The 24,580-nt window shown below is 36.4% G+C and overlaps 3 protein-coding genes across 3 annotated transcripts; all 3 read left to right on the plus strand.

Annotated features, from left to right (window-relative positions):
- Positions 1 to 342: 342 nt before the first annotated feature.
- Positions 343 to 6,251, plus strand: LOC133872354 (iron-sulfur cluster co-chaperone protein HscB homolog). The gene is given in 9 exon segments (XM_062309842.1): positions 343 to 765; positions 1,312 to 1,385; positions 1,388 to 1,407; positions 1,498 to 1,587; positions 3,576 to 3,641; positions 4,708 to 4,776; positions 5,130 to 5,272; positions 5,700 to 5,767; positions 5,982 to 6,251. Coding segments are annotated over 7 exon segments (822 nt in total). The 5' UTR covers positions 343 to 400; the 3' UTR covers positions 5,268 to 5,272; positions 5,700 to 5,767; positions 5,982 to 6,251.
- A 2,839-nt stretch (positions 6,252 to 9,090) lies between these two features.
- Positions 9,091 to 13,686, plus strand: LOC133872310 (fra a 1-associated protein). The gene is made up of 2 exons (XM_062309795.1): positions 9,091 to 9,346; positions 13,049 to 13,686. The coding sequence occupies exons 1-2, from the start codon at positions 9,159 to 9,161 to the stop codon at positions 13,413 to 13,415; spliced, it is 555 nt and encodes a 184-aa protein (XP_062165779.1). The 5' UTR covers positions 9,091 to 9,158; the 3' UTR covers positions 13,416 to 13,686.
- Positions 13,687 to 14,905: 1,219 nt separating this feature from the next.
- LOC133872586 (calcium-dependent protein kinase 26-like) lies at positions 14,906 to 21,342 on the plus strand. Its single transcript, XM_062310142.1, has 7 exons — positions 14,906 to 16,361; positions 17,077 to 17,220; positions 17,358 to 17,510; positions 18,337 to 18,452; positions 18,580 to 18,747; positions 20,094 to 20,318; positions 20,952 to 21,342. The coding sequence occupies exons 1-7, from the start codon at positions 15,452 to 15,454 to the stop codon at positions 21,072 to 21,074; spliced, it is 1,839 nt and encodes a 612-aa protein (XP_062166126.1). The 5' UTR covers positions 14,906 to 15,451; the 3' UTR covers positions 21,075 to 21,342.
- The last annotated feature ends 3,238 nt before the right edge of the window (positions 21,343 to 24,580 follow it).

Below are 24,580 nucleotides of genomic sequence, written 5' to 3' on the forward strand. Positions count from 1 at the left end.
AATTGAAACTCAGGGACTAAAATATAAAGTTGTCAAAACTCAGGGACCTTAAAGGCATTTAACCCTTAAATTTATGAAATTCACATATATTTTACAAATTTAATAATAAATTAAAAAATAAGATAAATAGGAAATAAATTTGTATCATCTCTCATATGGAAATAGTTGAGATGTCCAAAGTTCAAACTAAACAGTAAACACTACCCATTGAAAATAATAATAAATAAATAAATAATTTTTTTTTGTTTTTCAGATACCAATAATACCCTTTCCTTTCAACAAATTCCTCTCATGTCCCCCCCTCCCACGAAAAAAAAATAAAAAAACTCCTCCATTTTTGTTAAAACCTCTGTTTAACCAGAAACAGTATCACACCCGAAAGCTGAAGCTCTCCCAGAGAATGTCGAAGAGGAAGCTTTGGAGCCCTCTCTCCACAGCTCTACGCCGAGCCCTCCCTTCGACCCCTCACTTCCCAACCTATTCAGCTTCACAATTCCACTCTCCCACTCACCATTTCTCGCCCTCACCTCCGCCGCCTCTGATTTCAACAACAAGTTCCCGAAGTTTCTCAGCCCGTGATTTCGAATTTCTCGGGAACCCCAAATTTCCCGGAAAAAGCTTCAGCTCCGGAACGGCGGAGGAGCCCAGCGTCAGGTGCTGGAGCTGTGGAGCTTTGGCCGAAGCGGCGGTGTTTCTGGTCTGCCAGTCGTGCCGGAGCGTTCAGCCCGTGGATCAGTCCGTGGACTACTTTCAGATTTTCGGCCTGTGAGTATTTCGAACTTCCAAAACCGGTTTCCGGATCCGATTTTAGGATTGCGCGCTCTGTATGTTTCCGGAGAAAGCTGAGGAAAAGTTAGAAAACAATGGTAGGAGGGAGGTGTTGAATCTAAATAGCTCTATTAACTACGGCATTGCAAGCGTGTTTTCTCGGCGAGGGAAAGGCAAGGCTCACGTGCTATAGCGTGTATGCTCCATGTGAGTTCTGGGTTTGAGGTGTTAGGGTTGAGGGTTTATTTGGGTCTTTTTGGATTTCTTCTTATGGGCAGTTTTGATTGTTTCTGTCTATACTTCCTGTCTACGTTTTTTTTTATAAATTTGTTACTTATAAAAAAAAAAATAGAAAACAACATAGAATTAGAATCGAAGGTTAAGAATATTTGCCCCTAATCGTAGATTTTTAGAATTCAAAATTTACTTTCTAGCAATTGTAAAAATTCAATGAGGGAAAGCATGATTTTTTTATTTATTTTTTTTCAAATTCAAGTAATCATAGGCCAATGATTATTTATTTATTTATTTTTACTGTGACAGCGAGAGGAAGTATGATATTGAGGTTCAGAATCTGGATGGAAAGTATAAAGAGTGGCAGAAAAAATTGCACCCTGATTAGTGCACTCAAAATCCGAGGTCTGTCAATCAAATTCTTCATTTTGAAAATTTAAAGTTTTATAAAAATTGTTGGAAAATATCGTTGTAATTTCTCTGGTGTTTTTATAGAAAGAAAGAGGGTATGCCGCTGAACAGTCTGCTCGTGTAATTGATGCATACCACACGCTTAGCAAGCCATTGTCGAGGGCAGTATACATTGTAAGTGTTCTTTGAACGGATGGGTTTTGTAGAGGGTAGTATGTTCAGAAATTTATATTGGTTTCTAAGGTTTTGGCATATTTTTTTTTTCAACACTTTACTACTTGATATCATGCTTCTTTTTTAATCGTTATTGTCTCCAGATTTTACTTTGAATCCATATCCTTACAAAATTTGCGTTGAAAGGCTAGTACGTATTATGTGGGCTGTCCAATTTTCAAAGTTCTGTTGATATGATGGTTATTTGGTCCGCCTCTGCAATTTATTTGAGAACAAAGGACCTTTTCAATGTTAGAAATGTTAATATCTAACCCCAAGGGGTTGGCTCAAGTGGTAAAGTTATTGGTCTTTGTGGTAGTCCCATGAGGTCTAAGGTTTGAATCCCTTTGGGAAAGTATAGAAGTCTAGTGTTTGAAGGTGCTGCAAGGGAAAAGCTTAAAAGTCAGCTTGGGCCGGTTGTGCCTTGGAGCTACTGTGTACCATTTATGGAAGCAGAGAAATGATCTCTTGCACAATAATACTCCACGCACTGAGGAAGCACTCCTGGCTCGTATTAGGTGGGAAGCCCGGGCTAGGATCATAGCTAAAGGGTATTTCAAGCACCTTCGAAATTCTATGAGTCTTGTTTCTAGATGGAACCTGCAGAATCTTATCTAGTTGGTCTGTTTGGAATGGAGGGTTGCTGTGTTTCTGATGTTGGTTTGCTGGGGTTTTTCTATGATTCTAGGTTTTTTCTATTCCTTGTCCTCCTCTATAGTGCGATATGGTTGAGCCCTGGAGTGTTCAAGTGATGAAAGGAAATAATTTCTCTACCTGTTTCAGAAACTTTCTCTTGGGGCTGTTGTTTTCATCTTTGGATGCAGAGAATTCGTCTGATCCATGGTAATACTTCTCTTTCATGGTAATACTTCTCTTTGCGAAGAGAGAATTATTTCAAGGATTAGATGGGAAGTGAAGACTAGATTGTTTGCTAAGTTTCCTCTGAAGTGTTCTCGTAGAAGTTATTGACTTCTGTTCTTTGTGGTTGCTGCGGGCTTATTTTGCTTTTTCTGTTCCGTTGTTATCTGGTTTGCTTGTAGCAGTGTAGTTGTCATAAGGTTGAGGCTCTATGTTGTGCAGTAGCCTTTGTTTGTTCCTGTTCTTTGTTGTTCTGTTTCATTGCTGTTGTGCTGTTTTTGTTGGTTTCCTAGCTAGGGGGTTTTGTCCCTATGCAGGAGTTGTTTCCAGTCTTCACTGGATTGTTTGGATTGTTGAGGTTGAGCTTTATAAAGTCTTTTATTCATAAAAAAAGAAAAAAAGAAAAAGAAAAACAATTTTTTAGGGCCAGCCCGCCGGCGAAGCTGAAGTATTACCCGATCTGTGTGGAAGAGGTGTTTTACATGGATCCAAGACTTACCTGACAGGGGTGGGTGCACGAAGTGGCCCTGCCTTGAAGGGGTTCCTTGTCATAAAAAAAAAATTAAAAAAAAAAAAAAATGTTAACATCTCTGTTTCTTTTCAAGAGCCCTTTATATACAGGTTAAAGTATTAGTGTTTCTGCAATGGCTGCAAATACTAGCAGCCAAATACCACTTGATTTTTGTGAATAGAGTGGCAATTAATCTGGATCTTCTTAGTTGAAGATATTTATCATATGAAATACTCTCTTTTTATGGTAGATGGTCCATATGGGCGTACTTGGGATGACCTAAAGGGCTGGCAGCAATAATAGTAATAGAGGCATGTGATGAAGCTGCTTATTTATTAACAAGATAATTAATTAAACCTCTGTATTTTGAATGTCCCATTGGTGGTTAAGCATAAATGAATTTGGTATTTGGGCTTGCATTTCAACAGACTATAGGATGCACACTGAGAAAAGGATGGTATCTTGATGATATTTCTAAATTATTATATCTATTTTTGCCTGATTTCATTATAAATGTCCTTGGATCAATTTTCATCTTTCTTGAATTCTGTGACATTTAGATCTGTCATTTCTTTTATAGCTGAGGCTTCAAGGTGTTGATGTTGATGAAGAAGAAACACTTACAGATCCGGAATTGCTTTCTGAGGTAATTTGTGTCTAATTTGATTTGTATCTAGATAATCAATCTTTTTACTTTGTTTGTACATTGCACTTCCATCTGGACGATAATTGTGTTCTGCACTTTCTTGTCTACAAGCATGGTCTGGTGTCCTGCTCATTGCTTGATGTTACAAAAAATATGAACAAATTGAAGCTCCTCTGTGAGATGTAGCATAATGTGTATAAGAATCCATGTCAAACATGCCTGGTCAAAGGGAAGGGAACATTGCACATATCTATCTAGGGAGGTGATGTGCCACATCTCCTTTGCATGCCCCTCCCTCCTTCCAGCTGGAAAATCTGTGGTTACAAATTATGATTTATGATTAGTGGATACTGTTTGACTTGTTTATACTTACCAATGATAGTTAACTAGTTATACTAGTCTTAATAATTACTATGATTTTTTTTATTTTTTTTTTATTTTTATTGAGATTGGTTTATTACTTATAAAAAAAAAATTACTATGATTTTAACAAATAAAAATCCTTACTGCAATCTTAAATTTTGATCTTTGAAGTACTAAAAGCACAATTGCATTTGTATTTTGTTTCATGTTTCCTCAATTATTTATGTGAACAGGCAAGTGTCTTGGCAAATATTCAGATACAATTGTCTGCTGTGATAGTTGGTGATATTTGATAAAAGAAATAAAAAAAAATAAAAATAAAAAAGTCATATTTCATGAAGTTGTTGGTGCTAGTGTAGCAGTAGGAGATAATTTTATGAAATTTTTAATAGCCAAAATATGTTTCATTGAGTTGTCAATATTGTAGGATGCAGCTGTTGGTTAGTGGAGGGTTTTCTTCTTCTTTTTTTTTTTCTTTTTTTTTTTTGTAAATTTTTTTTTTTCAGATTCAATGGACTTCTGAAACTTAGTTTTTTGTTTTGTTTTGGCGGAATTGCTGATAGGCAAGCTTCTATGCTGTGTGAACCTTTATACTTCTTATTTTTTTTGGTTAACTCCTTTATACTTCTTGATTATGATATCCCAGTCCCTAGCTCAAAAGGTGGGACTTCAATTTTTTATGGTTTCTGAATCTGCATTGCAGATATTGGAAATCAGGGAAGCTGTTGAAGAGGCAGCTGACTCTCAGGCGTTAAATCAGATTAAGTCTCAGGTATGAAAAGCCCTCTTATCACTCCGACATATTTTGGGAGAATAGAGCAGTCGGTTGTAGAAATGTAGGGTTGTCTATACCCTAGTTTGAATATTTTAAAATTGTCGTGCGGTTTCAATCTGCTAGAAAATTTTGAAAGTGATGGCTGATACAAGAACCTGAATGGGATAATTGAAGTCACCCAGCCACATGATTATAGGGCTATGTAGGTCTCCTGCATAGATGCTAAGATTGGTGGACCTTAAACCCCTATCCAACTGCTGTGTTTACTCTATTTGCTAGGAGGAAAAGCTTTCATGATTTCTGTCCTGATTCTAACCGTAATCAGAAATATGCATATTTACTTTGTCCAGATGCAAGAGAAGCTGAACAACTGGTCTAACTCTTTTGCAAATGCATCTCAATGCCGGAAGTTTGAAGAAGCTCTAGATTCTATCCGAAGAATGACTTACTATGAACGTGTAAATGAAGAAATTGTGAAGAAGCTTTAATATAGGTACTCAATATGAGAATTTTTTGCCAAACTCTTTTCATATAGGAAATGTGACTTTTGGAATTTCCTTAGGGTGAAAAAGATATGAAGTTCTTTTTTCTTTTTTAGGAGTGATTCTTCACCTGAATTTCACTAGTTTTGGAAGTGAATGAATCAGCTTTCTTGCTAACAGCTAATACTGACCTGCGGATGGCAAAACATGTTATCAATCTAGATCGATTCAAATCATTTTCAAGGAAATAAATTGAAAATACCAAATGTGGTTTAAGATGATTTATAGGTTTGCAAATTCTATGATATGAATTAGAAGTTGGGATCATTGACTTTTCGTCTATGAATTGTTTGAAACAGAGTTTTACATGGTCATAATTAAGTTAAGTTTCTGACCAAGTCATTTGCTAACTATTTTCACGCTCTTGTTGGTGCCCAGTTTTTGCAGTTGTCGAGTCGACAATATTTAACTCCAAGATTTACAAGCCAATCTCGTCAGGAGTATATGTGAGTATTAAATGACATGATTGCAATCGACATTTTCTTTGATATTGAGAAGTATGGTGATAGCTGATTCAATACATAAATAAAGCTGCAGGCATATTTCTGTTCTTCTTGTTACCATTAACGAAATCAGTTTTATTTTCCCTTTTCCTTGAGGGGGTGGCACTCGAGCAAAGCTGTATTTTGATCCTTGTCTGCTTATTCCATTTTCTTGTAGAATCTATTCAAGCGCCTGGTTTAGACTGCTTGCAATCATGAAAGAGAGAAACGAATAAATCGTAGAATTGTAGAAATACAAAGGTCAGGGTTGAGGATGTGTGGCCAAAGCCCATAGATGTTTTTTGTGAGACTATTTGTTTATTCTTTTTGTAATCCATGGTTTAGAGCTAAATTGACACTGTTTTCTTCAGGCACATGGCACCATGCATGTATCTACCTCTCCATAAAGTTATGTTTGATTTTACAATAATAGATGACTTTTCTAGCATTGAAACAGGGTGCACCTTCAAGAACTACCGATGGTGTGGTAGTACTTGAATAACAGCTTCATCCTTTAATGTTTTGTTTGTTTCGGCGTAAAATGATTTTTGAAAAATAATTTTGGCATTTTACGATGTTTGGTAGGAGCGAAAATAATAGTCAACGAAAATCATTTTCAATTTGACCGTAAAAGCTTCTTTAATTTTTGGAAAACGATTTATAGTTTTAAAAATCGTAAATCGTTTTTCGAAATTAAACTCTTTGTCCTTGCACGTACATTTGATATCCGATTGTCGGAATCCGACAATAGTTAGTCATTGAAATTCATGCAGCGCTGGAATCTGGCAACATTCGGCCATCGTCGCCGGATGCCGGCGAACTAGATTCTGGCTGAAACTAGCTGGAATTCGGCCATGGTCAGAAGCTGGCCAAATTTGACCGGATTTGGAGGAATCCGACCATTTTGGCTGGATCCAGCCAAACATGCTTGCTGGAATTCGGCAACGGCAACCGGACGTTGCCGGATTTCGGCGACAGTTGCATTTTTGCGTTTTGTAATTTTTTCATGCAAGCCAATGCCGGAAAATATTTTCAAGATAATTTCGTCGAAAATATTTTACGATGAAAACCATTTTACGTCGAAAATCATTTTACGTCGAAACAGACGGAGCATAAATTGCCATCTTTCAAGAGAATTAGAAATCATGAAGAATTATCTATTATTATCTTTAGTTATGGCTTTCAAAAATTGAACGCACTTTTCAGGTTATTAGATATTATATTTGTATATGTACAAGCTTAAGGGTTGGTTTGCATTTGTCTTCCAAACGTGTGATTTAATAATAACGATTTAAAAATGTGTGATTTTAAAAACACAATTAAGCGTTTGATAAAATCATAATTTGATCTTAAATTCGTAGTTTAACCTTTGAAACAAGGTGTTTTTAAAAACATATCTATTGTCTGTGATTAAAAACTCATATTTTTATGTGTTTTCAAACCGCAATACTCATATTTTTATGCGTTTTCAAACCGCAATTTTTTAAAAACATACTCTTAAATGATACACCTTTAGTGATTTTGATTAAAATCACTCTTTCGACTTGCGAAACCGTATGGCCAAATAGACTCTAAGTTAGACACGATACTAAGGATATAAGACTCATTTCATTAATTTCTATCTATTGACTATTGTTTCGTCCGTTTCTTATCACTATACTCTTACAAAGAACGGGATTGGATTATAACTCGATCCGTCTTAAAAGAGTCGCTATGGATTCCTTACATGAATTGGGATCTCAAGTAATTTGTTGCCCAAAATGGGCAGCCAAAACTTCTTTGGATACGTGAGTTTCATATGAGATTTCTTACAATTTCTACCCAAATTGCTAGAAATCCCGATCTTCCTTCCCCTTAAATCTGTCTATACCCCTTATAAGTGTGAATAACATTCTCAATTTTATTTGAAATAGAGAAATCATTTATGGTCAAAATTAGATTTAATAAATCTAACGGTGAATATATTACTACATGATGAATATATTGTCACGCTATTTAATTTTTTTAAGTAACGTAAAACTATATACAACATTTAATATAAAAAAATAAAATTTTAATCATAAAATGACACCTTAAAATGAAGATGATCATGATACTTGCATCAGTAAGGATGCTATTATGGTTACGTTAAGTAGAATGTTATCATATGCCCATGTCCAATTAAGAATGATCTATATATATAAAAATAAAAAAATAAAAAAAAAAATAAAAAAATAAAAATAAAAATAGTCCAATTAAGAATTATAGAAACTGCTCCTGGGTCCTCCCCTTACATTTTTTGACTTGGAAAAAAATATGTACAATGTTGAATTAAGAAAAGAAAAAGAAAATAATATAATAATGGCTAAAGCTCCCTTTTTTTTATAGACGTATATTTTTCAACGAGATTATATTTTTAAAAATAATTTTGTTGAAAATATTTTTAGGCGTTCGGTTCGTACGAAAAACCACTAACAACGGGCAACGACAGACAACCTCTTAAGGCGGCCAAAAATGGTCATTGATTTTTTGCCACCTTTGGCAAACAATAGTGGCAGATTCTGGCGACCTCTAGTTACAGCGGATTCCAGAGAACTCCCGTGGCCAACGGCGAATTCTGACAACAATGGAGAATGAACTACAAAAAAGAGTGTGGAAGAAAGAGAAACTCAAACTTGAAAAATGATTTACGATTTTTTTTAATATAAAAAAAAAAAAAAAAACAATTTTACGGAAAATTAAGAAGATTTTCTTGGTCAATCAAAAATGTTTTTGGTTGACCACAATTTTTGGTCATACCTAAAACCGAAATTTTTTTTAAAAAAAAAAATCAAAAAACATTTTATGTATAACAAACAAGGTAATACGCTGACCCATTTAGAACCGGCCGACCCATTCTAATTCTGAAGGGGACGCACCCAAACAAGCCCATCTTTTTGGGCCACCTTTTTTGGACCTCCATCCATGGACTATTATCACTTTGGACCCAAAGTAATTTCTCACCCCAAAATGCATTTCGGGGTATCACGTTAGTAGCCGGCCCTTTGATATTTATTTTTTAAAGTTTTTTTTTATTTATGTTTTTAATAAATTTATATTTTTTTATTAAGATTGACATATGTCGTTATCTTATTAACATTGATGAGGCACTAACGTGAGGTTTAATAGAATTTGTCAAATTTTTTAACGAAATTTAATTCAAGAAATCAATTTATAAATTAAGTCAAACATATAAATTTATAAATTAATTTATAATTTAGGCTGACATACAAAATTACAAATGCTGCAATAGTCCCAAGTAAGAAATCGAAACTCAGCGCTCAAAAGAATATCGGAACTCTCTGGATTGAGCGCGAAGTCAGACGAGGCGGTTACAATGGGGTGGGTGTGGAGGGACGACAAAGAAGACGAATTCGATTCGTCGGCCGGAAGCGTTAGCTCCGGCGACCAGTGCTCCGTCAGAAAGGTCGTGAAGTCGCAGTGCAGAACCGAAGAGGTGGAGCCTGGAAAGTTCATCAGAAAGTGCGAGAAAACCGAACAGGTTCTCAGGGATTGCGTCGGCAAGTACGTTTCTATCTTTATATGTCTATACTTCGTTTGGTTTCCGAGAAAATGTTTTTGAATAGCAAATGGGGTTGATATTTTGTGTTTTGTTTAGGTTTTCGACTGTTTGGGATTGGATAGGGTTTATCTATTTATTATTTGTTTATTTAATTTTATTGATAATTTTGGTCGGTTCGGCGTTTGATTGAGCAATTTGAGCGCTTGTGATGTTGATTTTTGAACTTCTTCATTTGACTGAATATGGAAATTGGAACCTTTGTATTCTTTTTCTACTTCCGAATTTGTTTGCTGTCACTCAAGAGTGTCACGGTTAATTTGATTTTTTTTGTTTGTCGGATGAATTTAAAATGAAAATCAGTATTAGATATAGACGAGATAATATTCGGAGTCGAAGATATGAGAACTATGTAAATTTTGAAAGAGAGAAATGGAGTGATTTTTTTGGTAGAAAAGTAATAGAAATGGATTAGAAACAAGGTAAATCACATGAACTAGGACTTTTTGTGTGGGCGCCCAAGAAGAAGGGGTACCTTTGAGTGTAGACTCTTCTTCCTAGCCAGATCTCCTGAATCCCCAACATCAATGATGCTGAGAGTAGACTCTTCTTGAGCTGGCTTCTCAACATGTTATGTATAGCTAGAGAATTTGCAAGTGCACCTATACCAAAAATTCACTTCAATCTCAGAACTAGCCACTTCTCATAAAGCATATGGACAATTAATGAAGAAGAATATCAATAGCACACTACATTAACCTAAATGCTTGACATAGTGTCAATGCAATTATGCAATAACATAAAAAAAAAAAAAAAAAAAAGGCTTACAGGAACAGATAGCTGGAGAAAGTGATGGAAACCAAACAACAAGACACACAACTAAACAAGAAAGCAAGTCTAATCACACAAATTCACCATATGAATCAAAATAATATATGAGACATCTTGATCAATAACTCATTCAGAAAATCATTGACCGGTAAACCCAACTCCCACGTTACTCATCCCCCCAACCCCTCAAATAAAAAATGAAAAAACAGCTCTACATTGGTTGCCAAACTTCAACTGATCTAAAGGTACATCCAAAAAACACATTCCATAAATGAGAAAACAATTTAGAAGAGGAAAATATTAACTGTAGGATTTTTAATTTTTTTTTTTTGGGGAGGCTATACCCCAAATGTAGGTCTACCCCTGATCACAAGTTGTGAACTTATGATGAAGTTGGGTTTGTTTTTGTGCAAGGATGGGGTGTGTTGTGTACATGATAGCTTTAATCTCTTGTACTAATTCGGTCAAAAGTGTCTCCTGAACCTTACTACACCTTCAGGGTTCTGAGGTGATATCAAAGCACTAGAAGACCCTTTAGACTTGGGATAACATCACCTTGAGTAAGTTATGAGTTATCTCTTAAGTTGCAGAATATTTGTAGCGGTTAGCAAGAGATTTGGGGGTTTCACAAATCACTGGAAGAATGATATTTGATAGAACTGATGGGTAGGTGGTGTGCTGCTTATTGTTAGGATACAGGTGGCAACTTGCAGAGGACTATAAGCATTTTGCTTTTATTTGAAAGAGACATCTCAAAGTCTGCAATGCTTGTATTTTATGCATCATGCGCCTTTTTTCTAGGTAACCTATAATAAAGCCCCTCAAAACATCCCCCTAACCCTCAATGGTTTTAAGTCCATACTTTACTATGCAGCATAATAGTGTGGCTATGAAAGAGTTTCCGTCTTCCGAAAAATGCAAAAACAAAAGAGAGACGATTGTGCTATAGTTGAGTGGGCCGGAAACCGGGATTTTAATAACGTGAGAACGGTTGGAAGCCTACTTGAAGAAGTCTGACTAGAGGAACAAGCCTACATCGATCAAGTAAACTCACTTTATGTTGTGTAAAATGAAAAAAATTACCCGTAATAAGGCATTCAATGATTAGTCAAAGGCTTACCCTTGTAGTTGGCTTGCAAAAGGTTAGTAGAAGATGATTTAATATATTCCAAAATGGCAACATTACTTTGGTGGAATTCAACACATTCCCTTTTGCAGTCAGTCGCAGGAAGGAAGGCCTTCATCTTTTTTCATTAAAAAGGCTTGCTAAATATAGGTGTATTTCTCCCCTACCCTGGGCTTGTGGTAAACTATTGAATCTTAGAAGTTTGCCCAGGGGCAAAATGTTAGCATCGCTCCTTGGACACGGCTAACAATTTTTAGGTTATGTCTGATTTTATTTCTGTTATGAGGTTTTTAATTAATCTTTACTCCAAGGGGTAGCTCAATCGGTTGGGAATCACGTGAAGCGGAGGTCACTAATTCGAATTTTCACTTCTCCTTCCCCTTGTAGTTAATTACTTATAAAAAAATAAAAATTTCAACCAGGTAGATGTGTGAGATTTTGATCAGTTACTTTGAATCAACTAAGTATTCAAGTAAAAGAGTTGCATCCCTTGCGCTTCTAATAAATTTGCTTTACTTATATAAAATAATAAAAAATAATAATAAAAAAAAGGGTCTTATTTTAAATTGATTTTTCCTGCATGTTGTAGTCTAGAAGGTTAAGCTTGAGGATTTGTCTCTGTTCTTACATGCACTAAAAATTGAATACTGTTAAGACTGTTATAGATTCTTCCAAACTCAAGTTTCCTTGCTTATCTATAACATATATGATTCTGATTCGTTTGGGTGGTTATGTTTTATTTAATTTTGCGCATGTGTGCATGGGTTTTCCAGTGTCCAACTCTGTTTGTGTCATTGTGTGCTTTGGGGGTGGGAAGGTTTTCATTCAAGTTCCATTGAGTCTAAGGGTTACACAACAGGACCCTTTAAGCCCCCTATCCTTGGTGAATGAGGGATTTGATTCCAAGTATTCGTAGCTTGCACCTTCTATGGACCCTTTATTGTTTCCTTAGGCCTTATATCTTTGCTGAAGTACATTGCTAGATGGAGATTTTCACTTCTTATCCACTCTATCACCTAACCTTTTCAAAATCTTTTCTATCTGCAAGATTTAGTCTTTGACTTGATTGTAGATGACATTTTTATCTGAAACTGGTATGTTCCGAAATCAATTATCTTGCTTAAGTTGCAAATGATGTCTTGTGTTATTGGTTGTTCATATTTGTTTCCTGGTGAATTCACTGCTTTTCTTATATGTTGGTTTTCTGTCTGTCGAGCTTTGTTACTGATTTGGGCTTTTAGATATTGGGTAGAATAGTTAACAAGAGGGAAAAATACATTTAACCCCCCCGAAGTTGCAATACTTTTTCGATCTTGCCTCCAATGTTTAAAAATTGGCAATGGATCCTTCTGAAGTCTCTGAGATTGTCAATGCTACCCATCCGTTAGCCATTTCGACGCACATGGGTCATTTTCCGTACATGAATCTGGTATGGGTATTTAGGTGTGTTTAGTTTTGTTTTTTGTCAAAAGATGTGGGTATATGTATGAGATATCACGACCGATCCACTTGTAGCCAGCTTTTTTTATTTAGTTTGGTTTAGTTATCTTTATGGATTGGTTTTACCCTTTAAGTTAGAAAACTGATTCAGCTCCCCAGGTATATAGAAATTCCAATTGACATTGTAACAACCTCCAATTTATGTTATTGGGTGGCAATGGGGTTGCAACAGGTCCGGCAGAGACGAGATATATTCTGACTGGCGGGTTTAGTCTTACAGTTGCCTTATTTATTTTTTATTTTTTATCAGGCCAGTTGAAGTGGTGGAGTTCAACAAAGAATATACTGAAGAGGATGTTACAGACGAGGTGGTTAAAGGATCTCTCTCATTTGGGACGTCAGAGCATGGATCGTTGGACTTCCCTGGATTATGCAGTGATATTGAAGGCATCACACGAAGCCTCTTTGGCAGCCTTAACCGTTTCTTTGAAGAAGCTGAAGGAATGAAGAATGAGTTTTTCAACGTTTTTGGGACTCCGCGCGTGTTTGACGGGGAGTCTTCATCTTCACCATCTATGAGGCGAGGGATACCTGTGGAGGAAGGCCATCCTAGGGAAGAACAAGCTGAGCCCGGGTCAGGACACGTTGATCTTTCTGGATTGGCAAAAGATGTTTGAAGCAAATACCAAGTGCGGATGGTGGCATTGCTTGTTAAGAAAAGAAGTAGAGGGTGAAGTTTGTGTTTGTTACTTAATGTAGACAAGTGGTGGTTTGACTGCAACTACCTTTTTTTTTACTGTATATGTTCAGGAGGGGGATGCCAGAATTCAGTAGTTTGAATTAAGGTGATCAATTTTTGATACGATAGTCGGATTAAGGTTGACTTATATAGTATTATATCCATGCGAACACGAATTGCTAGCTTATGATATGGTCATAATTCATATACGAATATGAACGGGCTTATATGCCTTCTGATCTTTGGAGGATAAAACACGAGGTTTGACTTGATTTTACTTCCACCTGCCCGGGCCCTGTTAGAAAAGGAGGAGGTTTCATCCATTCAAACGTGTTTAGTGGGTCAAGTACTCATTGAAGTCTTCTTGGATAATAATAGTTATCTACAGTTAATGCACGTTCGGAATTTAGAATTGGCAAACTTATTGACATAGTGGTGCACCACTTATCCATCCACTCTTGAGTCTTGACAAAACCCAACGTTGTCAAAAGTTGTTGACCCCGCGCCCCCCGGATAAGGCCTGGTCCAAACACTACCGCCCAATTTAGAAGACTAGTGTGCTGCACACTTGGAATTATCTACCAAATAAAAATCAATTTAGTAAATACAAAGACCTAACATTTTGGTTTTCACCTCAGCAGAGAAATCATATTTTGAGGGATCCCCATTATCACTGGAACTCTTGGATCCAATATAAATTCAACACGAAATTAACAAGTTATGATGGAGCGGTCTGATCCGTTTAATTAAATTGATTAGTTTAGGATTGATTCGAATTTGACATGTTCGCGGATACAAATTGTCAACACTTACCTTGTGAATTATTTGAGAGGCCTTGTTGATGAGAGACTAGTAGATTAGTCATTTTAAACCATTCTTCCAGTTTGACAACTTCCATTTTCTTATTAACCAATTCCATTTGAACAAGTATCATGCAGTTTAATAATTTGAAATCACTTCATTAATCTTCCATTGACAAATTAGATGATTGGAAAGGCTAAGGCCGGAGGAGGGTTTCAGACCCTCCCTTCTTCTAGTAATCATTGTATAATCACCCCAAAATTTTAATGTTTCCCCATCAAATCAAATTAAGCATGAATAGGAACAAAACATGTATGCTTTATCTTAAAAGCTAAGCATGTTTTTGGAGGCAGTCCAAAATCCAAATAGATAAACTCTAAAATGTCCTCTCACATAAACAGTTAAACACCCTCAAGTAAATAAATACAGAAACGAAATTGCACTGGCATGGGCGGGCTGCCGGCGGCGGAGAGCCCAGCCCAGCTCAAAAAGGTGCCAAGAAAAGTAAGCACAGAGGTCGGTCAATCAATCGCAGCCATCTGCTTAAATTGGGCCCACCCACTCCAGAATTCAAATCGTATATTTATTAACTTATTATAATACCCAATCAAAACCCAGAGCTTTACGCGTCCTTAATTTGAAACGTTCCAACAGAAATACCTGCATGTCTGTCTTTCTCATTCCTTTTCCTTCGCTCCTTCCCATTTCGTGTCCAATTTAATCAGAGATAGAAAAAGAGATTCGATTAGAAAAGGAAAATCAAAACCCTAGTCGCACAATCGAGGAAATTTCCCACCGCTCTTTTTTTCTTCTTCTTTTAAACCTGTGACGGCAAACATTTTTATATATCCGAGTCCTTCTTCTCTTGTAAATCCTCGGCGTGGATTTCGTCAATGTCATGATTTCTTTTATTGTTGTATTGTCATTGGGTTCTTCATTATTTTTTCTTTAAGAGCCTCTCAGAAAGAAAAGGCTTGGTCCATTGGTTTTCATACCGGTTTGTTTGGGTCATACACCATTAGCCAATTGCGTTGTGAGCTGGTGATTGGCGAATAAAGAGCTTCGTTATTCATGCTTTTGGCTTCAGAATCAGACACCCATCTGGGGAAAAACAAAAGGGGTTTTGCGTATTTGAATCATATACGAGTTAGTTAGTAGAAATAGTGGAATCACATGGGAAACAACTGTGTGGGATCGAGAGCTTCTTCCAAGTACGGACTCCTCGAATCGATTTCCAATTCGATTTGGTGGTATAGAACCACAGACTGCGGTGTTTCAAACAAAGGACTAACCAGTGAATCGCCTTCTGTGAATAAAGAACCCGAATTCCCTTTACCCGTACAAAGCAAGCCCCCTGAATTGGTGAAGATAGTCGTTGAAGAGACTAAATTGGCACAACCCATTGTTCATGAGGAGGAGAATCAATTAGCAAAACCCGAAACCCGGCAGGAAGAGACTAATAAACCAGTAGAACCAATGAGGCACAAGGAAGAGAGTGCTAATATTAATAAGCCCGCAGGGCCGAGGAATATGCCTCATTATGTGAAGAGGTTACCGAGTGCCGGGCTTCGGGCCGGGTCTGTGTTGCAAACGAAGACGGGTCATTTGAAAGAGTATTACAACTTGGGGGCCAAGCTTGGCCACGGCCAGTACGGGACGACTTTTCTCTGCGTGGAGAAGGCGACCGGGAAAGAGTACGCGTGCAAATCCATTGCCAAGAGGAAGTTGTTGATCAGAGAAGATGTGGAGGACGTGAGGAGGGAGATTCAGATAATGCACCACTTGGCGGGGCAGCCTAATATAATCTCAATCAGAGGGGCTTATGAGGATGCTGTTGCAGTCCATGTTGTAATGGAGTTGTGTGCAGGGGGTGAGCTTTTCGACAGGATCATTCAGCGGGGGCATTTTACAGAAAGAAAGGCAGCAGAGCTTACTAGGACTATGGTTGGTGTTATAGAGGCCTGCCACTCTTTGGGGGTCATGCATCGTGATCTTAAGCCTGAGAATTTTCTGTTTGTCAATGAGGAAGAGGATTCGACTCTTAAGGCTATAGATTTTGGATTGTCAGTATTCTTCAAACCAGGTTTGTTCTCTTTTTCCCCTGTTGAGAACCAGTTTTTTTATTTTATTTCTTTGTCTTGTCATATCATTTATAATTAACACTACTATACCGTACTTAATATTTTAAAATTTTATATCCTTCTGACATTGTCATTGGGAACTTTGTTAAGAAAATATTAGCCTCACCCTTTGTTGTTGTAATTATTTGGCTAGAAGTGGTAATATAGATCTAGTACAAATTCAGATAGTGCACTGATTATGATAGATGCGGTTATTAGATTATATGCTTTTGCTTTTGGTAAGTATTTAATATTGAATCTCCTGATATATTTATTATTTGCTCAAGTTTCAGGGTAGTCTTCCATGTTTTTGATATGTAGGAACAATAAATTTTGATTGTTAATTTTAAAGCTATTAGGATTGCTAATTATCATCATCCTAAAAAGCCTCTAGATCATTGTTGCAAGGGAGAGGCACCCTTTGGAAGTTTTAAAATCAACTAATACCTGTCAAATAAATAGCAGAACTCTATAAGACAATCATAATGCAATATATGCTGCTCTCAATTAGAATGTGATATCCACCCAATGATACTCAATTATTTGGTAGACTGAGAACTCTATGCTGTTTACCTGCTTCTGTCTGCTTATTTGATATTGCATATTATCAAAGGTTTTGCAGTGCTATACATATGATTTTGCTGTGTCTATTTTATTACTGACATTTCTAGATTACAGGGGAGGTTTTCGGTGATGTGGTTGGAAGCCCATATTATGTTGCCCCTGAAGTTTTGTGCAAGCGTTATGGTCCAGAAGCAGATGTTTGGAGTGCTGGTGTGATCCTTTACATTCTTTTAAGTGGGGTGCCTCCATTTTGGGCTGGTAAGTGTCCTAATATTCCTTAACAGTAAGAATTTTTATTTGTTTTTCTTGTTTGTACTTTCACACATGTTTTTATCGTTCTAGCAAATTAAATCTTCTTTTCTTTTCTTCTTTCTCCTGCTTTCATTTTGAAATAGAAACTGAGCAAGAGATATTCGAAGAGGTTTTGCGCGGTGATCTTGACTTCTCATCAGATCCCTGGCCTAATGTTTCTGAGAGTGCAAAAGATTTAGTTAGGAAGATGCTTGTCAGAGACCCAAGAAAGCGGATAACTGCACATGAAGTTTTGTGTAAGTTGTTTAATTTTTTCTTTTTTTCTTTTTTCTTTGTCTCCGTGGATTTATATGAGAATAATCATGAGAGTGATGCTGGAGAAACCCCTCTCTCAGCAGATTTTTCATGATGTATCATATAAGTCCACTGTCTGCAATTTCGTATAAATATGACTCTTGCTTTCAAATGCTAGATTAGCTAGTAAAATTCTAGCTTTTGGGTTTTTATTGTATGGTTAAACTGATGGATAATCAATAACCTGATAGAGCCCACTTAACTAATTCACCTGGTTTGTTATCATACCTTGGTTGTCAGATGCACAAATTTAATGAGTAGCTTCCTGTTGTACTTTCTATAAAATGGTTTGTAGACTCTTTGGGAACGAATAGATCCCGGCCGGCCGGCCGGGATCCGGCCGTTCTGGCCGAGGCAAGGACGGCCGGCTCTCCAAATCCCTAGATGCAGTCGCCGCCGGCCGTTCAGATCCCGTCGTCCGGAGCTCCATTCGCCGGCCGGAAAGAGAGAAGAAGAAGAATGAGAGAGAAGAAGAAGAACCAGAGAGAGATAGAGAGCGTTGGTTGAAAACGAAAAAAGAAAAAAGAAAAAAGAAAAAATCTAGGTGGAAATGCGAGGTCAGGGTGTAAAAAGTGGGTGTGGAACTTTGGGTGTAAGTATAGCATTTTCCAATCTAAAGAAAACAAAAGCCTTTGGATAAGGCAGATGAATTTGCATTGTCATTCTCTACACGGAGCTATCAGTTTATTTGATGGGCATATGGAAAATCAGATTAATAAAAAGCTGGATGTCTTCTTCTTTGATAATGATTGTAGTGGTTCCTTGCAGGTCACCCTTGGATTCAGGTTGATGGGGTGGCTCCAGACAAGCCCCTTGATTCCGCAGTCTTGAGTCGCTTAAAGCAGTTTTCTGCAATGAACAAGCTTAAGAAAATGGCTCTTAGAGTAAGTTCTGGAAAATTTATCATATGACAGAAGTCAATCCCACAAGTGTTTGTGATGTTCTTTCCAAATTCGATAATGTCAAGAAATTGCTTTTTTTCTTCTAAATTTTTGCATTTATTATCTGTAGGTTATTGCACAGAACCTCTGTGAAGAAGAAATTGCAGGTTTAAAAGAAATGTTTAAGGTGATAGATAGTGACAATAGTGGCCAAATTACTTTTGAAGAACTCAGAGATGGACTGAAAAGATTTGGGGCCAATCTAAATGAGTCTGAAATATATGATCTAATGCAGGCTGTAAGTACTGCAGCAGAATTATTGTTGATTCATATACTACACTTGAAACCCACAAACTCTGTACTAGTATTTAAAATTAGATGAAGGTGCTTCACTGCTTTCATTCTATCATGTCTTTAGGTTACATGGCTCTAATTGACTGCTATTTTATTCAGTGAATTTTCTAGGATAGCCTAGAAATTATTTTTTCTTCATGCACCAAGAAGCAAAAATTTAGACATTTGGATAACTGAACTATATGACTATGGGAATCTCACTGTGTCTTAGCCTATCTGGTTAAATTCCATTATGCCCATCAGCCAACAGGCTTTTGTCTATGCAAATCCTTTTTTTTTTTTTAATCATTCTATAATGCTATCGATATATGACCATTCTGGTTAACAGTCGATCTCTTGTGATGTAATCTAATGATGTCACTATAAAAATTATAATTCTCGTGTTTTCTTGCTTTCTGCTGTAGTTATTTTTATGGTTGAAATTCAAGGATTCACCTTACTAGCACAACTACTGAGCAGATGGATCAATCCCATTCAAGTGACTTTCTGAGTTTATGTTATTTTGAAGTTAATCTGTCTTTCACGAAAAAGAAAATGTGTTCTTGCTAACTTGGACAGTATACATATGTTAATTCTAGACTGATTGAAGTATGATTACATACAAATAGCTGATTGAATTTTAGTCGCAATGAAAGTATTAGTACCAATGGTGCCCATGTCTATCTTAAAAAAGTACGGAAGGCTCTAGGCAACGTCGGTGGATCCTTTATATATGGAAATTTTGACTGCAATTGTAGAAATCAAAACGTGGAAGCTTTTCTGGGAAATTTTAGGGAATATTATTTGGGGCACTTATATACACTTCGAATATTATTATTTTAGTGACAATTACACTAGACAAGTAAGATTATTCTAGATAATAATGTTCTTTTTAGCACAGTGCTACAAGAAAGGACAAAGAATAAAGGAATTTATAGATTATTGTTACTCTCAAATTTATCAAAAGCTAGAAAACATATGGCAAGAGCATACACAATGACCAGAGACTGTTTGAGCAAAATACAAGCAATCATGTATCAGTTTTATTAGAATTCATAATTCTACCAGTTTCCCATTAATCAGCATTGCTGTTATACTCTTTATGCTAAAGTTGATGCTTTTGTTCCATATTCTCATATCGTGTCACTGCTTGCATGCCTTCATGCATGCGAAACCTCTGTAGTGCATTATTGCTCCTATGTTCAAGGATGGCTTTTTGTTATTTCTATATTTTACTGAGTGGTGGTTTTGTTTGCTTCTGTATTCAAATCCATACTAAACAATGGCCTAATGCTTGTTTCATAATAACAGGCAGATGTTGATAATAGTGGCACAATTGATTACGGAGAATTCGTTGCTGCAACGTTGCATCTAAACAAAGCCGAGAGGGATGATCATCTATTTGCTGCTTTTTCATATTTTGACAAAGACGGTAGTGGCTATATTACTCAAGATGAGCTTCAACAGGCCTGCGAGGAGTTTGGCATTGAGGACGCCCACTTGGAAGAAATGATCCAAGAAGCAGATCAGGATAATGTAAGTATATTCTTTATATTCCCATAAATTTTATTTCCACTTGGCATTCAATAAGCCATTCTCACTTGAAGAGCGAATGTAGCACATAGAGAAAGCTATCACATTGATAGATCTAATTGGAAATCTCTGACATGGGGACTAGTGCAAAAGTGATAAATGTGGTTAGTTAACAACAACCTTCTTGCACTTTTCGGAGTCCATGATTGACAAACATGGATAACTATGTGCAAATATGATGCAGCTGGAACACAAAAGAAAAAATATATTTTAGAAGAAGAATGGAGAGAGAGAGAGAGAGAGAGAGAGAGAGAGAGAGAGAGAGAGAGAGAGAGTTATTAAAGAAAACTTTCATTGATGATAGAAGAATTTCTAACCTCACAAACACCCTCCCAACTCGGGCTGAATCCAGACCTTCAAGTTAATAAATAAGGGAGAGAAAAAGCCAATGATTAAGTTGTAGTTGTTGAAGCACAGCCTTTTTGTGATTACAGATGGAAATTATTATACCAACTGGTTGAGAATGAGATAGACAAGCTGGCCAAGTAGATTATACTGAGTTCTAAACTAACTTTAATTTTGTAATTTAGATTCTGCTTTCTATTGGTTCTAAAATTTGCTTTATTTATGTTTCAGGATGGACGAATAGATTACAATGAGTTTGTGGCCATGATGCAGAAAGGCAATGCTAATTTGGGTAAGAAGGATCTACAAAGTAGTTTTAGCATTGGATTTAGGGAGGCACTTTCTGTCTGTTAAGATGGTGAGGACTTTTTTTTTTTTTTTTTTGTTTAACTGGAACTTTTTCTTCCCCACAGTATTGTGTATGTATACGACTTTTCAAGGTTTAAGGATCATCAGATGCTCGTAAATAGTAGGTTATACTATTCACTTTATTGCCCGCGTGTTGATTTTACTCCATAGCTGCAGTTGTATGATTGTGTCTTACAGATTGCAGAGTAGGGTATACTTTCTCATGTACTCTGTGAAGGAAAAGTTTAATACATAAACAGGCTAACTTCTCGTATGATTTGTGATCTACTGCTTTTCTCTCTCTCTCTCTCTCTCTCTCTCAATTGAAAATCAAAAGATATAGAAACCAAATGGATAAATCGACCGCTTCGAGGGGATCGAACATCTAATTGACCACTTCGAGGGGGTCGAGCCTCCATAAATTGCTTACAACATTTGAATGAAATTATTCTTCAATGGCACTACCATACGGCATCTACATCTTACTTATAGGGGCGAAACAAACCCAATATTAAAACAAAATCAAAGCAAACGTAACAATCAAGCAAAACTAAGAGAAATGCAGGAGGAAATTAGGGGATTATTCGAGAATCCTATCAAAATAAATTACAAATGAGAGTCTTTTCCACTATCTAATCATAAGTCCGAAATATTTATGAGATCAGCATTGGTGAATCCCAATGTAAAAATACATAAAGAGTAGAGATTATACTACTCAAGCTAATATATATATATATATAAGTAGCTAATTCAATTAGCTAAACAAGCCTTTCTCCCCTTTCCCCTCTCCATTGTATTCAATGTGTTGCTTCTTCTTTTTAGGAAAAAAAAAAAACCCTTTCAAAGATGTGCCCTAACACAAATAACCTTTCAAAGATATGCCCCAACACAAATATTGAGTTTTTTCTCGGATTAATACTAACTGGACAAATTTATTTATTGAAGAGTACAATCAGACGTTGGCAGGAGAGGTTAATCGCATGCTTAGTGTGTCGAATGTTGAGTTGAACGAATTGGGTGATCTGAATGTTGGGGCGTCGTTCAATGTTGGCCACTTTTCAAATAAGACCAGGCTTTCACGGTGGATTCCTCCTTCAGCTGGTTTTTTAAAAATTAATTAGGATGCGGCTTTAAATACTCATGATGGGAAGATGGGCTATGGACTTATTGTCAGGGACTTCTCAGGTAAGGTTTTTGTTGCTGCTTGTTTTACAACTTTTTCAATATTAGATCCGGTGGTAGCTGAAGCTTATGCTGCGTTGCGTGCTGTGGAATTTTGTCGTACTAAGAGGTTCTTAAAAATTATTGTGGAAGGCAATTCTCTTCAAGTAGTTAAAGATATAGAACATAAAGGGGTAAGTTGGACCATGTATGGGCAGATTGTGGATGATATTAAAATGGTTCTTAGAAATTGCGAGTATTGGGAAATTAGGCATACTAAGTGGGATGGTAATAGGGCTGCCCATTTGCTTGCCAAAAAGGGTGCTTGCCTTGATTCTGATAGGGTTTGGTTTGATTGTTTTCCTGATTGTATTAGGGATATCGTTACATTAGAGCTTTCGTCTCTAGTTATGTAGAGCTTTTTGCTCTTGTTGGTTTTCATGATTTTAATGGAATCGGTATCTTTTTCTTGAAAAAATAAAAATAAAAATAACTGGACAAAGACCATATACTAGTAGAGTACAAAATTTAATCTCCACCCATCATTTTTTGAAAAGAATAATGGGGACAACTGTAATTTGACAGAAATAGTAACAAAAAGCATTATTATGTTCTAAAAATCAGAAAGAATAACACTTCAGTTCTATATTTAATTGAAAATGACAAAGAATCATCACATTCCTTATCAAGTTATTGACTTGATTGAAATCCCAAGGGTGAAGTACTGTTATTGTGTTTGACTTAGAACAGACAACTCTTTCTTTATGCTCATATAAACCGGTGCCGGTTTCACTTCATATAAAAGAAATGTTATTTTGTATTTTTTTCACATACTCAGTTGATTTGGCATTTGCTTAATCTGTTTTTGAATTTATTTTTTAATTAAAATTTATCTAAAGGTGGATTGAACATGCCACGTTTGTTGAGTATGCTTTGAAACTGTAAAATAACAGTTCTTGTTAGATAATGGACATGAGTTTATTAGATCTTATGGATTATTAAAGGCAACGGAAGTGTGAGGAGATTGTTACTTGGAAAATGTTTAGAATACAACAATTTTTAGGATAAATGCAAAATTAGGCCATGTGGTTGGCCTAAATTACAAATGATCTTTTAGTATAGAAAATAATTCATAGATCTTTGGAGCAGGCCAAAATAACAATTTAATCTCTGTAGTTAAATTCCATCAAAACGCTTGACAGATTCCGTTAGTGTGTCATGTCATCACTCTTAATAATAATATATATATAAATCTAAAAACTTGAAAAATTGAACTTTTTTATTTTTTTTATTTTTTAATTGTGTCTCCAACCCATGAGAGTGGCCATGCGCCACCCCAGAGTTCGGAGTGGCCTTCGACCCACCCAAGAGGTGGCTGGAGTTTACCACCAACCACCTCTATGGTGGCTCGTGCGCCACACCCGGCCCATGGGTGGCCACATTTTACCGTCACCCACCTCTAGGGTGGCCGGGGGTGGCTCGTATGCCACCCCCCTCGATCCCCCAAATCGGTAGCTACCTTTTTTTTTTTTTTTTTTTTTTTTTAACTTTTTAATTTGTTAGTTTTATATATTTATATATTTTTTTATTATTATGATTGATACATGTCATCATTTTATTGGTGTTAACGTGGCACATTAACGGAATCCATCAAGTGTTTTGACAAAATTTGACTGTAGGGACTAAATTGTTATTTGGCATACCCCAAAGACCTCTGAATTATTTTTTTATACCACATGGACTGATTTTGCATTTATTCACAACTTGAATTATAAGTTTTTTACAAACTGTGTGACAGTTTACATGAGTGCCATGCGGTGCCACATGGGTGTAAAAATTAAGCAACAAAATTCAACAAATAAATCTAGTTCGTCAGTGATTGACGTGATAACATCGCGTGGATTGCCACGTCAGTTCATAAGAGACTTGTTGTAGTCTTAACTAAGTGGAATTTGACTTGCTTTGTGATGGGTAAAAGAAATATTAAATAGATGATACCTAATAAGTGGGGCGTTCAAATTATTATTTGGGTCAACCAAATCTGTTGATGAATATGGTTGGCCCAATTTGTGTTTATACCAAATAATTTGCTTGGTTTAAGTAGCTGTCATTTGTCAACCACCAGTCGGCCCAACCCCAACTTCATGAAATAATAAAATAGGCACCCAAAAGATTATTATTCTGACTAAACATTATGATTATTGCTAATTATTGATTAAAACTGGTTAACTACAGTGAAAGCCATGGGTAGAGTTAATGCCTTGTTCGGTGAGTGAAAAGATGGGGGAGGAAAACAATTACAAATTACATTTTATATATATATATGACATCCTTGACACACTAACTAAAAT

The sequence above is a fragment of the Alnus glutinosa genome, chromosome 7 (genome assembly GCF_958979055.1).
Source record: "Alnus glutinosa chromosome 7, dhAlnGlut1.1, whole genome shotgun sequence".
NCBI lineage: Eukaryota > Viridiplantae > Streptophyta > Magnoliopsida > Fagales > Betulaceae > Alnus > Alnus glutinosa.